This window comes from Toxotes jaculatrix, chromosome 24 (genome assembly GCF_017976425.1).
Source record: "Toxotes jaculatrix isolate fToxJac2 chromosome 24, fToxJac2.pri, whole genome shotgun sequence".
NCBI lineage: Eukaryota > Metazoa > Chordata > Actinopteri > Toxotidae > Toxotes > Toxotes jaculatrix.
The window spans coordinates 10,185,234-10,199,478 of record NC_054417.1 but is presented as its reverse complement, the minus strand read 5'-3'; the positions used below and the strand labels follow the sequence as shown (position 1 = coordinate 10,199,478).

Genomic DNA, 14,245 nt, shown 5'->3' with positions numbered 1-14,245 from the left:
ATCAGAAAAGATATTATTATACTGACATAAGTGCTTTCAGGAGTACAGAGCCCCCCCACCCACCCACCACCCTCACCCATCCTCCATGTATCTTTCATGTTAACAGCAGAGGATACAAGCTCAAATATCATATTTCTCTTTCATCTCTTTCAAGTTGCATGAATCTCACTGAAGGAAGTGGCTGATGCAGTTTTATAGAGTTTTTGTAATCTATCGCCGTTTCTCTCCGACGCTGAAATCCTTTAGTGGATTTTAAAGTTGGGAGTTCCCCAGGAAGCAGCTCAGTAATGGAAAAGCATTTGTTACCAGCCACAGAGGTATTTTATTAATCTTTTTCACAATATAAAAATTACTATCTTACTGTTCCTCACAGCTCGCAGTCATGAAGCGATAAAACCGTGGCGATTGTGTGTGTGTGTGTCTGTCTGTCTTTCTGTTTGTGGCCATTTTTTTGTGCTGTTTGTGTATTCACGAGCATCTTTTGGGGAGGGGGTGGGGGACTCACTCAGTGTTTCCACGTCACCATTTCTCTGTGTTTGACAGGAAATGTCAAGCTCCTCAGAGGTGACGGTGAGAAGCAGTGCCAGAGAGGTCATCCCCACCACTGACCTCTTTCACAATCAGCAAGAGGTACTGGTTGTTACCCTCATCGTCTGTGTGGTTGCATCTCTGGTTATATCAGAACATTGCTGTAGAAAAATTGCCTTATTCTTGTCACTGAAAACAGCTGGAGGCTGCTGTGGTGTTTCCAGTATACTAATGATTTCCCACCATCTTTTCACAGGTGGTCCATGATCAAAGAACCCACCATAACAATGTGGCCGGCAGTTATGGGAACCATTACAATGAAACAGGTTGTTCTGCTCATGCCTTTTATATTGTAATTTGCACTTTTTTTTTATCACAGCATTGCTTGTGTCCTGTATATTAATAATTGTTCCCACTATGCCTGAATAAGGGATGAGCTATGAAAATGAGTTGGAGCGCAGATGATTTTCTATTCAGTGCATAGCAGCAAATCTAATCAGGGCAGAGTCAGGAAGGTAAAATATTGGAAACTGGAAATTGGGCAATCACCGCTGCATGGTTTCAGAAAATGAAAACTACTCAGGTTTTTAATGAAATGATTTATTTCTCTTTCCAATCCCCCTGAGCTCCCTCACTGCGAATGACTTAATGAGGCAGCCTTCTTCTTGTGTCTAATTCAGTTATGCTCGTCGGAGGAGAGGACCTACCAAAGGTTTCCACTCAGGCTTTGAAGCAGCAGTATGAAAAAACGATTGAGGAAGCTGCACCAGCCAAGGAAATTAAGGTAATGATGCTGTCTGTTTATCTAAATAGATGATAGTTTGGGTTTTTTTTATGAGGTATCAGTATGAGGATGAGGCCACATCATGAAATCATCAAAAGGAAATTGCGCATGCCATGAGTTGATGGAGAATAAATTGGAATGGATAAAAGACCTCATGTCATTACACAGCCAAAGTCTGAAACTTTTATTTCCCCCACGGTGTTAAAAAGGAAAACCCAGTCTAAAAACAAGAACTCACATTACTGTCAGCAGTTAAAGTGATCTTCAATGAATATTTCAATCAAGTCAGTAATTAGGAACATGCGTAACTGAAAATGTCGAGGTCTGACAGACTTGAGATGTGTCTGCGTTTGTGCATTTACATCCAAATTAGGTTTTTTTATTTGGGGCTTTTTCCTCTAGCTTTGGAAAATAAATTGGATTCAGCTGCAGAAATCATAGACATCACATTTGTAATAATTATTATTTTAGGTTTAAAATGGATACTTCATTTCCTAAATGACTTTGTTCTCCAAAGCTGTGCTTTTCTGTGCTTTACATGACCCGAAACTGAAAAATGTAAAGATTTTTTAACACAGTGTCTTTCTTTCCTTAACCAAAACCACTTATGAACCAAAGGTTGATGTGGATTTCAACCAGTTTCAGTGGGCGCCAATAAGCCAGTCCTCCAAAGCTTCAGCAATGACAAGCTATGACACTTCCTCCACTGTAAAGACCGCCACTGCCTCATCAGTAGTGTCAGCCTCGTCGGTGGCTTATGAGGCGACAGACCATTTCCCTCCCCTACCCTCACACCTAATGCAAGTATCACAGGAAGTCCCAGAGTCCGCTATCTCTTCCCAGCCTCCCCAGGAGTCAGCCCCCCAACAGAAGCACACTGTTAGTAAGGAACAATACTTTAAACACAAGAGCATGGCTGAACTAAAACGCCTCTATAAGCACATCCATCCAGAGGTCCGCAAGAACCTCGAAGCAGACTTCACGAGCCAGCTCAGTGAGGCAGAAAAGAAGGACTTTGAAAGTGAGGAAATTGTGGGTGATGTCCAGCAGGCATGCTACATTTTTGAAAATGATGGCAACAACTCGAGTAGAAGCTCAAGCCCTGACAGAGAGTCCTTGGAGTGGGACGAGATCCTTAAAGGTGAAGTGCAATCCATGCGCTGGATGTTCGAAAACAAGCCACTAGATACCATCAAAGATGACACCCCAGATGAGAACGAGGTAAAAAATATTGCCCAGCAGGAAATCATTGCTGGCAAAGATGTCAGATACACAGCTTGGATGTTTGAGACTCAGCTTATGGACGCTTTAGGGACAGAGACTCAGAATTCAACTGAGCAGTCGCAGAAATCGACCGATCTTGCGAGAGGAGATGTTCGCACTGCGACATGGCTTTTTGAGACGCAGCCGCTGGATTATCTGAATAAGATCTACCAAGAAGACGAGCAGGAGACAGATGATGTTGTCACAAAAGACATCACCGGAGGAGACGTCAAAACCGCCAGGTATCTCTTTGAGACTCAGCATCTAGATTCCCTCGGAAAAACAGAAACCATCGAGGAAAGCCACTTCCTGAACCTGAAGTCTGAGCTGGAGGAGATTAAGGGGGACGTGAAGACAACCACCCGCATGTTTGAGACCCAGCCCATGTGTGTCATCAGGGGGGATTCAGGAGAGATGCTGGAGATCACCACCATCCGAAGGGAGGAAACTGAGAAAGGAGACGTAAAGACATCCCGCTGGATGTTTGAAACCCAGCCTCTGGATATGATCAACAAAGACCCTACTAAGGTGAAACTGATATGCAGTATTTCCATGGAGGACAACATTCAAGGCGGCGTGAACAAAGGCAGATGGCTTTTTGAGACAAAGACCCTTGACACCATCAAGGACGAGGAATGGGAGAGTTCCAGGAAGCAAAAGGAAGAAATAATTGGAGCTGATGTGAGGAAACACTGTCTGGTTTTCGAGACTCAGCCTATGGATACTCTGAAAGACAACACCAATGCTCAACCTTTACCCTCTGAGGAGATTGTAGGAGGTGATGTTCAATCAACAAAACATCTGTTTGAAACAGTACCCATGGAAAATCTGAAAGAACTGCTTGAAGTGGGGAAACTTAAGAAAATGGTTGCATCTGAAGAAGAAAAGGGTGACGTGAGACATCAGAAGTGGGTGTTTGAAAGCCAGCCTCTGGAGAATATAAGGGAGGAGAAGAAGGAGATTACAAGAACTGTGAACATTGAAGCCCTCGACAAAGGAGATGTGACGAACTATAAGGAACGGTTTGAAAGTATGGATTTGAGCAAGTGTGAAGGAACACAGAAAATTCAAGTTGAAGGTGTCACGAGTGGATCTGTCAAATCCAACAGAGTTCTGTTTGAATGCACCCCGATGTATGCAATGCAAGACAGCTCTGGCCATTACCATGAGGTGAGGACCGTGAGGCGTGAGGAGATTGTGAAGGGGGATGTGCGCAGCTGTAGATGGATGTTTGAAACGCGGCCTATTGATGAGTTTGATGACAGCATCAGTAAGTTCCAAATCATTAAAGGTATATCCAAACAGGAGATCGAATCAGGGGACGTCAAAACAGCCAAGTGGTTGTTTGAAACTCAGCAACTTGATGCCATTAAATTTTTCAGTAATTCTGAGGATGAAGAACATAAAACTAAGCAGGATGTTGAAATAGAAAAAGGAGATGTTAAGACCTGTAGGTGGCTATTTGAGACTCAGCCCATGGATGTTCTGTATGAAAAGGTGGAAAAGAGTGAGGCTGATGTCGAGGAAGTGCAGAAAGGAGATGTCAAAACGTGCACGTGGCTCTTTGAGACCCAGGCACTTGACAACATCCGTGATCATACCGAGTCTGAGTCCGAGACCATTCTGAAAACCTGCACCGTAAAGCAAGAAGACATCCAAGGAAAAGACGTGCGACTGGCTCGCTTCCTCTTTGAAACCGAGAATCTTGAAAACATCACAGGCGAGGACAGCGGTTCTTTCAGGAGAGTTACGGAAATTGACATCCAGTCAGGCGACGTTTCCAGAATGAAATACATCTTTGAGAATCGCTCCTCAGACATTATGAGCTCCACCTCTGAGGAAATGATGCAGAGGCTGAAGACGCAGCAGGCCGAGGACATCCAGAGGGGAAACGTGGTCAACTGCACCTGGATGTTTGAGAACCAACCGATTGATGCCATCCGTGATGACGCCACAGAGGTGAGGGAAACTCGCACTGTGACTGACGTGCAGGGGGGCGACGTTGACAAAGGCCGTTTCATTTTTGAGACATACTCTCTGGATGAAATTAAAGAGGAGTCCACGGAGACTGATATTTCAAAAATCACAAGTATCTTTCGAAATGAAATGGAAAAGGGAGATGTAAAAAATTACACCATGATGTTTGAAACTCAGCCGCTGTATGCCATCCGTGACAAGGAGGGCCATTATCATGAAGTAACTACAGTTACCAAGGAAGAAATCATGAGAGGAGATGTGGTGGGGGCCCGATGGCTGTTTGAAACAAAGCCGCTGGATTCAATTAGAGATTCAGAGGAGGTCTATGTTATTAAAGCTGTGACTGAGGAAGGCATCAGCAAAGGAAGCGTCGGCTCTGCCAGATGGAAGTTTGAAACTCAACCTCTGGATGAAATTACAGAGGAAATAAAAGAAAGGTCAAAAACAGTTGCTGATATCCAAGGCGGCGATGTGAAGACAAACAAGCAGCGATTCGAGACTGATGAGATGTCACAGAAATACATCAGAACCGTTAGCGTGAGTGAAATCCAAAAGGGCGACGTCAGATCTGCCACATGGATGTTTGAAACCCGCACAATAGATGAGATCCATGGCGAAGGCGCTGAGTATGATGGCATGGAAAGAGTGACAAAAGAGGAAGTAATGAAAGGGGATGTCAAACAGTCTGTGTGGCTCTTTGAGAAGCAGCCCCTTGACAGTATCAAAGAGACTGATGGCACAGAGTTTGTTGTGACAAAGGAGGAAATCCCACAGGCCGATGTGAAGACGACAACATGGCTATTTGAAACCACCCCGTTCCACGAATTCAACGAGAACAGCGTGGAGAAGACGGAAATAATAGGCAAAAGTATCAAAGAGACACTTGAGGAGCTTTACAGTCAGAAAATGGTGGACTCACAAGGTATTCTCATCGAGACAGATGAGATTGGTGATGTCCGCATGGCGAAGTATAAACTCATGAACCAGGAGGCTCCACAAATCCAAAAAGAGGAGGTTATCAGAGGGGATCTGAGCAACATAATGATGAACCTCCTGAACCGCAGAGAGACCACTGAGAGGGGGATAACTATTGACAAGGAAGAGCGGGGGAACATCAACACCACAGTGCAGCAGCTATTCAACCAGGAAAAGGGAATCAATGTTGAAAAAGAGGAAATTATCCGCGGTGACATTCAAGAGGCCATAAACAATCTGCTGAAGAATGAGGGCTCCTCCAAGCGTGGCATTCTGATTCAGGAGGATGAGAAAGGAGACGTGAGGATGACTATCTATTCCCTCTTAAATAAGGGTGAGAGGGCCAGCATGGAGAAAGAGGATATCATTCATGGGAATGTCAGCAAGACTCTTCATCGCCTTCTCTCCAACTCAGGTGGAGAAGACTCTAAAAAGATAAAGATTGGAGACACAGAAAGGGGTAATGTCAGCTTTTACTCCACGTGCATTGAGTCTGGAGCCCTGGATTACCTGAAACAGCTTCAGGACGAGTCTGATGAAGCCCAGGAAAAGGTGGAAAAAGAGCACATCATAGGCGGTGACATCGAAGAGACCAAAATCTTGCTGCGGAAGAATCAGCAGGAAATCGGTCGCACGGTGGCAGAGGACGATATCGTTCCCGGGGACGTACACAGCATTGTTAAAGTCTTCATGACAGAGCCTACTGTTACCTACAGAAACCTAGAGAAAAGCGATATTGTTAAAGGTGACCTTAGCGCAGCCCTGGATTCACTGACCCAAGCTATCAATCAGAAAGTGGTGATAGAGAAAGAGGAGGTGGTGAAGGGGGACATACCCACTACTTTGAGGTCTCTGGAGGAGGCCCAGCATCAAGCCAAAGAGATGGAAAAGCCGGAAATCGTCAGGGGAGACATCAGAAGTGCTCTCGAGTCACTGGAGAAATCCGCAAGCACTAAAATGGAAGTGACTGTAGAAGATTTAGTCCCAGGAGATATCAAAGGGACCCTGAAGTCCCTGGAGGACGCAAAGCAAGCTGTGAAAGAGGTGGAAAAAGAGGAGATTGTCAAAGGAGACATCCACACCGCCATGCAAAGTTTACACGAGGCGTCGAATGAGAAGAAGATTTATCAGCATCAAGTGAGCGAACAGGGGGATGTTAAAGCCACCATCCAGCTCTTGCTAGAGCCGACAACATCTCCAAGAACACAGCGCAGGGGAAGCATTGAAGGAGATGTGAAAACATCCATAAAGTCTCTTTATGAAGGACAGGAGACAACACAGGTGGAAAAAGAGGAGGTAGTAAAAGGGGATGTTCAAGGGGCGATAAAGTGTCTGATGCAAAGAAAACAGTATTCAAACCCGAAACGCATGCATCCTCCCAAGAAAGCAAAAGTGCCCGTGAAAAATCCATTACCTGCGAAGCAAGGGGAGCATGAATGCTTACATGAAGCTAAGAGTGAGAGTGTAGCAGTCAATCCAGCCCCCGCTGTGAAAAACCTTTCTCAGAGCGGTGAGTCACAGAAGCACACACAGAGGCACAATGAAAGCAAATCAGTGAAAACACAGGTAATAACCCAAGAGGGCCACTCTGTTACTGTAGCCAAAACAGACAATACTACAGGGGCCTCTCAACAGAAGAGCATAAAAGAGCAGAAACAGAAAGCTCTGCCCCCACAGAAAATACAAGCCCCTAAGCCTATTATGATAAAGAATAAACAAATGACTAATAATGATCAAACAGAGACTGGAGCAGCTGATGCGAGTGTGATGAAAGACAAGCAAAAGACATCACAGACGAGCGTTTCAAACAAGCAAATATGTGAAGCAAAGACAATCAAACAGGTGCAGACGACGGTGACGGAGAAAACCGTCGTGCATAAGCAGAACGTAACGGTGTCAGAGCAAACGTCGACGTCTCAAAAGCAAACGGAGAATAAGGCGCTCGCACAAAAGCAGAGCTTCAAAAATACGAAGAGCGATCACTCGAACCCCGGCGCGAGAGGGAAAGGTGCGATCAAAAAGGCAAAACCGGAGATTCACTTCCCCCCTCCTCCCTCTTCACCACCTCCGTCCTCGGAGTCTGAGCTCTCTCTCCCTCCACCGCCATCGCCAGTGCTGGAGACCCCGGCGTTCCCCTCATCCCGGCCTTATACCATGATGCAGGAGAGCGATCTCCCGCCCCCACCTCCGCCACCTCCCCCTCCCATGGAGTGTGTGAAGTCTGAGCCCGAGTTTTTCCCCCCTCCTCCTCCACCTCCTCCGCCCCCATCCTCTGTAGGTGGACAAGATTTTCTCCCTCCACCTCCCTCACAGCAAGAGCTTAATGCACTGCCTCAGCCTCCCCCTGCAAAGCTGGGGAAACCCATCGGCAGGCCTTTATTCAAAGTGCCCAAGCAGCCAGAAACACAGAAGCAGCCCATACAAGTTAAACCCAAATGGCAGAAAAAGCAGCCAACTCCTCCTCCGCCTCCACCTCCACCTCAGCTCCCCCCTGAGCAAGAAACAACAGTGTCAACAGACCATAAAGAAGAAGCTAAGGTTCAGGAAGTGAAAAAGGGAATAACCCAGCAGCTCGAAACAAGCAAACAAATTCATTCTGAATCAACAGCAGTGTCAGCAACAAAAACAGCAAACATCCCAGCTGTGAAACCGATGCAAAAAGAAGGCAAAGCGTTCGTCCCTCCCATCAAACTGCCTCCACCCCCCGACCCTGCTCCAGCCCCAAAGGCTAGACCTTACGCCCGCAAATTTAAAACCCCTCTCATGCTTGCGGAGGAAAAGTACCGCCAGCAAAGGATAGAGAAAGAGGAATTAGAGAAGAGTAAAGTCACAACTCCCACTTCTCCACCTGTTAATATGCTCGCCTCTGCTGCCAGTGCTGAGCCCTCTGCAGCACAGAGCACTGAGAAAGAAGTGGCCACGGAAGTGACAAAAGCAAAGATTGAAGAAGCAAAGACCATCTCCAAAGATGAAATATTGGCACAGCAGTCACCTGCCAAGAAAACTTCTTCCCAGATCCCTTTGAGCAGCAAGCCCTTGATCTCAGTGGTAAATAAGAAATCAGCCCCTGGATCTCCAAATGTGTCCTCACAAAAAAAGCACGTTGCCAGCGAGCATTCGTCTGAAAAAATACTTGCCTCAACCGACGCTGTTAAAAAGAGTCAAACGGCAGCCAAACATCAGACGGTTTCTGTTTCTCAGTCTCATCATGAGGCTTCAAATACCGAAGTGCAGTCATGCTCCAGCGTGGTCACTTCTTCAGTCGCAGAGCAGCAGCAGTTTATTAAGAAATCCAGCGCCAGGTCTATCACCGCCACACAGAGTGCTGTCCAGGAAAATGTATATCTTCAAAGCCAGGCTGCGGTCACATTGAAAGCTGAGGATGTAAAGAATATTAATGTGCCTCCGACACAGGAGGGGAAAATGAGTCCTTCTCAGCCCACTAAAATTCCAAAGGTAACTCCGAGTTTCAAGGTGAAAACCTTTAAGATGCCGATGGAGAAGAGAGAGGAGAAATGTGACAGTTTGGGACAAAAGGATGCAATGAAATGTGAAATGCATTTACAGCAAGAGAAAAGTAATGTGTCACAGAGAAGTGAAACAAAAGTGAGTCAGGAAAGCAGGGAGCTGACATCAGCAAGAGCTGAGATGAAAACAGAAATTAAAGGAAGGGAGAAGAAAAGTCAGGTGACCCCACCTGCGAAGGAAGCTGAAGCAGAGGTTCACGTGAAAAAGGGAAAGCAGGTGCACAGAAATGAGACTGAGGTAAAGCTGTCACCATCTGTTACTGTTTTAATGCCCACGGTGACTAAGATAACATCTGCAGAAATTCATCAAGGACAAGGCCAGGTATCTGTCTCCCACAGTCAGCAGAGCATGAAGACAGAGCACATTCAGAGACACGAGGAGGCGGTCGTGACCGAGAGCGGGGTCCGGCAGAGCCTTCAGAGGCAAGAGGCTGCTCAGACGCAAGCACAGCAAATAAAACAACAAGCAGTGGAAACAAATAAAATGCAGATGAAGGTAGGAAAGTCAAAAGGTGAGGCTAAATACGTGTCTGTGAAAGGAACAGAGAAAATGACCCATGAAGATGAAGCCCGTTCAGAAGAAATCACAGATTTAGAGAAATGTAATGTAATGCAGAAGCTGCTCACTCAGCTGAGAGACCTCGAGGGCACGCCGAGCAAAATGGACTCCAACGGCGTCAGGATGATTATAAGCGAAATCCCTGAATGGGTGATGGGCTCGGATGAGAAAAAGAATTTAAGTGAAATTGCTAAACAGCAAAGTAAGAAAAAGTTGAAAGAGATGGCGGTCTATATGAAAAATATTATTCAAACAAAGCTCACGTTCTTGGAGGAGACCTTGACAGCCGTGGAAAAGCAGGGAGAAGACGAAAAAGAAGACGCGCCACCGCCGGTGCCCCCGAAACCAGACAAGAGGGTTTTCAGTTCAGCAACTGCAAAGATATCAAAGGTGAATATCGGTTTGTCCAAAACAGAAACGAAGGTGGTGGAAGAGAAAAAGTCCCTTCAAGAAAGCAAAGTGCATCAGGAGCTGAGTGAGGCGGCTGACCGCAGAGTGTCCTCTCCATTAGCGAGCATCCGCACTCCATCACCCACTTTCATTAGTATCGAATCGAGGAGGGTAGACTCGCCGCTCAGAGTGACACCCTCTCCTCCGCCCTACAAATCTGTCGGGACACCTCCGCCGCCTCCCCGCAAGTCGTACACGCCCACGTCCACCTTCAGCAGGGCCACGCCGTCCCCCACCCTGAGCCGCTCGGAGAAGCTGATGAAGCTGAGGGATACCACCTCGAAGCTCTCTCGCGGCCTGACCCCCCCACCTCCCATGCCAGTACCCGAGTGTTTTGCAGCTGAAAGAGAGCAGCCATCCCCTTTTAGCGACAGGGAGACTCCCATAGAGAAAAACGAGCAGGGATTGGTGGATGTCACAGAAATGGTGGACTCCATGATGACAGTCAAGGACAAAAAGTCTTTCTTTGAGGAGGCACAGAAGGCTGAGGTGAACAGGACCTACATCCGGAAGGATCCCATTGATATCCCCGAACGTCTGGGACCTGATACGGAGGAAGTCGCCGAAACTGTGACTGTAGATCTTCTGAAAGAAGACCTCCCAAAAGTTGACCTGTCTAAGCTGGTAAACAGATTTGAATCTCCGAAACCGAGAGTCTACGCCAGAAAAGAGCCGATTGTCATCGCAGAAAGGCTGGGGAGCGATACGGAGGATGCAGAGGCAGAGGCACATCCCACAAGGACCGAAGAAATCCCGACGCTCAACGTTAAAGCGATAAAGGATGTGTTTGAGACGGGAGAGCACAGTTCTCAGGCTGCCCGAGAGCTGAGAGAGCAAATAGAGAGGAGAGAGCCTGAGTCGGCCTATTCCGAGCCGGTGGGTCACTCTGAAATGACATCAGTCACCGAGCAATTCTGCAGCGTTGACGACTTTGGAAACATGACAAGGGAGATGAGGAGTGAGATGCATTCTGGGAGCTCTCTGACCCGCGGTAACCCTCCCTCCTACGCCGACGTGGTGAGAGGCAAAGTTCCGACGGTCGCCGTGCCCCCCGAGGCCTCCACGGAGGAGCTGCTGAGAAACTTCCAGCAGTCGTGGGCTGAGAGCCAAGGAGTTTTCCAGAACCTGGGCTTCAGTGTCACGGAGCAGAGGACTTCACAGATCGTAACACACCAGCAGGAGACTGTCGTGACGGGTAAACCGAGCTGTGCAGCATGAGGATACTAAACAAGCCTGACGGTGTGTTTAACATGTTTTATGTGTGAAAATTTGAAGGCAGCGGCTGCATTGTGCGGAGAGAAAAGAAGCATTAACGTTGGTGTGACACTTGTTTACTGTACGTCCCTCGGTTTCTTTTATTTGAAGCATCAAACCTAAAGCAGCTCTCAGCTTAGGTACTGGCAGTTTCACACCTTTTAGTATTCACAGGTTCCACTTTGTCCTGTTTATTCATGCCTCTGATGTGTGAAGCTGGCAATGATGCTAACATATTGAACTAATATTTTCTCTTGCCTGGGTGTGCGGTGCTGTTTTCACTGCGAGGCAGCAGGGAGCTGCTCCAAATGTCTGCAGCAGGAAGAAAATAACACTTCTAATTCAGTTTTTATTCTTCAGGTTGAAGATGAGGTTTCACCTTTTGGTCCGTCTTCCATGAAAGTGAATTTCAAAATGAAGTAACTTTTTAAAGCATTGACATGATAATATTTTACTGCAGTATGTTATAGTGTGTGCATCTTCACATCCACACTGTTAATTCACTCAGTAACAGCAGCTTTATTTGTCCTTTTTCGAGGAAGTTTCCTGCAAAGAGCCATGTAACCTGACAGTAATTATAGGTCAAGTAGGAAATGTCAATTTAAACACAAGGAAATATTAATTTATTATTTATTTATTATTGTAAACATAATCATCCACCTATGTTGAATAGTAATGTGTATGTCATGTCACAAATAAACATTAAGATGTATGTAAAGCCTTATGGACACAAACGTTACTTAGTCCAGTTTTAAAGACTTTCTTGGTCCCCAACCTCCCCAAGTGGTCCCAAGAGAAATTGAAGGGGTCATGATGTGAATAAAGGGATAATAGAGGACAGGAAAAAAAAACAATCCTCCTGCACAAGACTGTATTTTCTTTTTCTGACTTTTCAATAGTTTAGTGTATTGTTTTCTTTTTCTTTTTTCCTCCTCAGGTAACAGGTAAGGTCTTTTCTTTTGAAACAATATGTGAAGGAAAACTTACGTCCATATTAAGACCACACCTTGTGATGAGGGGCTCACAATCATGTATTGCTGTAATTTAAAGGGCTATAATCCATAAAGGTTAGCGAACCACTGCTCTAGGTTACAAGAGTAATTCACTGGAATGAATTTAATGTAAATGTACTAATTCAACATCCCCATTTTTCCTCTAAGCTGCACCAAATTACATGGCTCCTTCCGGGGGAAATTTCCTTGGAAATGAAAAGTAAATCACAGTTACAGTAAATCGCACTTGTAAAATAATCTGTTTTGTCCTTTTCTTTTCTTTTTTGCAGAAAATTCGAATTCCAGAGTCCGAACTGTGCAGGGTGTGTCGGAAGAGGGTGTACCCCATGGAATCGCTGATCGCAGACAAACAAAACTTCCATAAAAGCTGCTTTCGCTGTGAACACTGCAGAGGCAAACTAAGGTGAAGCCCTTTCGTTTCACACAAATCATTCATATTGTTTTGATATTGCTCTGTCTTTTTTTTTTTTTTTTTTTAAACATGTGTTTCCTTTGATCTTTTTAATAGCCTTGGTAACTATGCCTCTCTCCATGGACGAATGTACTGCAAACCACACTACAAGCAACTGTTCAAGTCCAAAGGAAATTACGACGAGGGGTTTGGACAGAAACCACACAAAGAACAATGGAATAATAAGAACCAGCAGAATTCAGCTGAAAAGACAAACGTCAAATCGCCATCGCCTGAAAAGAAAGTCATGGATTCCAGATATTCCACTGCTCAGAGCACACTGGTTACGCAGGATCATGACATATGCAAAACAGTGGACGAAAACAAAAAGCCCACGAGTAAGATTTCTGTAGTGTGGCCTCCACAAACAGAGTCTCCAAAGAAAGCCTTCACTATCGAGGAGGAGTTGAAGTTGGTCAAGCCATCGTGGCCCCCCAAGGAGGGCTCATCTCAGGAAAATGACCACCTAAATCAGCCTGCGAAGCCTTCGTTGAAAGAGACTGATATTCCTGCAGCTAAAGCACAAAACGGACCCCAGGAAAATAACAAGGTGCAGGAGAGTGGCTGTTTAACAGAGAATGTGAAAAAGTCTGAAGAGACTCCAGCAGAGTCGCAGACTCCGGCCTCCCCCGTAGCAGTTGCTGAGGAACCGGCGAGTGTTGCTCACACTCGAGAAACTAAAGAGTCAGACGGCGGCTCTGAGGCTGGGGCACAAGTGGGTTCTGAAATGGACTCTGAAGTGCACCCCGGAGTGGAGGAGAGAGAACAAAGTGGAGGGAATGATGGGGGAGCGGTGGAAAGCGTGAAAGAGCAGGGGGAGAATGAGGGGAGGCGGGCAGAAGGGGAGGAGGAAGTGAAAGTAAACGGGCATAAGGGGCAGGCGGAAGGTGCAGCGGGTGAGAAGGAAACACAGGAGGAGATAGATAAAGGAAGTAATGATGGGGTGAGCAATGGGGAGGCAGCAAAGGTCACAGTAATAGATGAGGAGGTGACGGCAGGAGAGGCACTGAATGCAAACTCCAACAATAATAATAATAATAATAATAACAAAGGCCTAACACAGCACGAGCATGAAATCCTGTTTCTTAATCAGGATGAGGCACAGGAAAATCAGTCACTCTTTTCCACAGATACAACTAGAGCAACAGATTCCTTCCAAGCTGATCACTGTGAAGAATCAAAATGGATGCCAAGTGAAGTGCTGCAGTTGGCACAGAGAGATGATGCTTTTGTGCCAGCGGGTGCCAAATGTACTGAAGCCACAGACTGCTATTCAGACACAAACGTCTTCCCAGACGCCGCCGAAGGAGCGTTCGCTTTCCAAAGCGAGGCCGCCGAGCCAAAGATTAGCACATCCAGCTTCCTCGAGGACATTTTCGCCGGCCTGAGCACCAGCAGCTCCAGCCTGCTATCGGATTTCAAATCTGACATCTTCAGTCAATCTGCCGGGGAGACGCCTCTGGA

The 14,245-nt window shown here is 46.2% G+C and overlaps 1 protein-coding gene across 3 annotated transcripts in view; it reads left to right on the top strand.

Moving 5' to 3' along the window:
• Positions 1 to 12,979, top strand: part of xirp2a (xin actin binding repeat containing 2a) — a 43,736-nt gene extending 30,757 nt beyond the window's left edge. For all 3 annotated transcript variants that reach the window (XM_041032719.1, XM_041032718.1, XM_041032720.1), the window contains 6 exons: positions 544 to 630; positions 785 to 854; positions 1,209 to 1,312; positions 1,931 to 11,258; positions 12,600 to 12,733; positions 12,839 to 12,979. In XM_041032719.1, the coding sequence (XP_040888653.1) occupies positions 544 to 630; positions 785 to 854; positions 1,209 to 1,312; positions 1,931 to 11,258; positions 12,600 to 12,694 (9,684 nt within the window). In that variant the 3' untranslated portion in view covers positions 12,695 to 12,733; positions 12,839 to 12,979. The remainder of the gene's footprint in view (positions 1 to 543; positions 631 to 784; positions 855 to 1,208; positions 1,313 to 1,930; positions 11,259 to 12,599; positions 12,734 to 12,838) is intronic.
• The last annotated feature ends 1,266 nt before the right edge of the window (positions 12,980 to 14,245 follow it).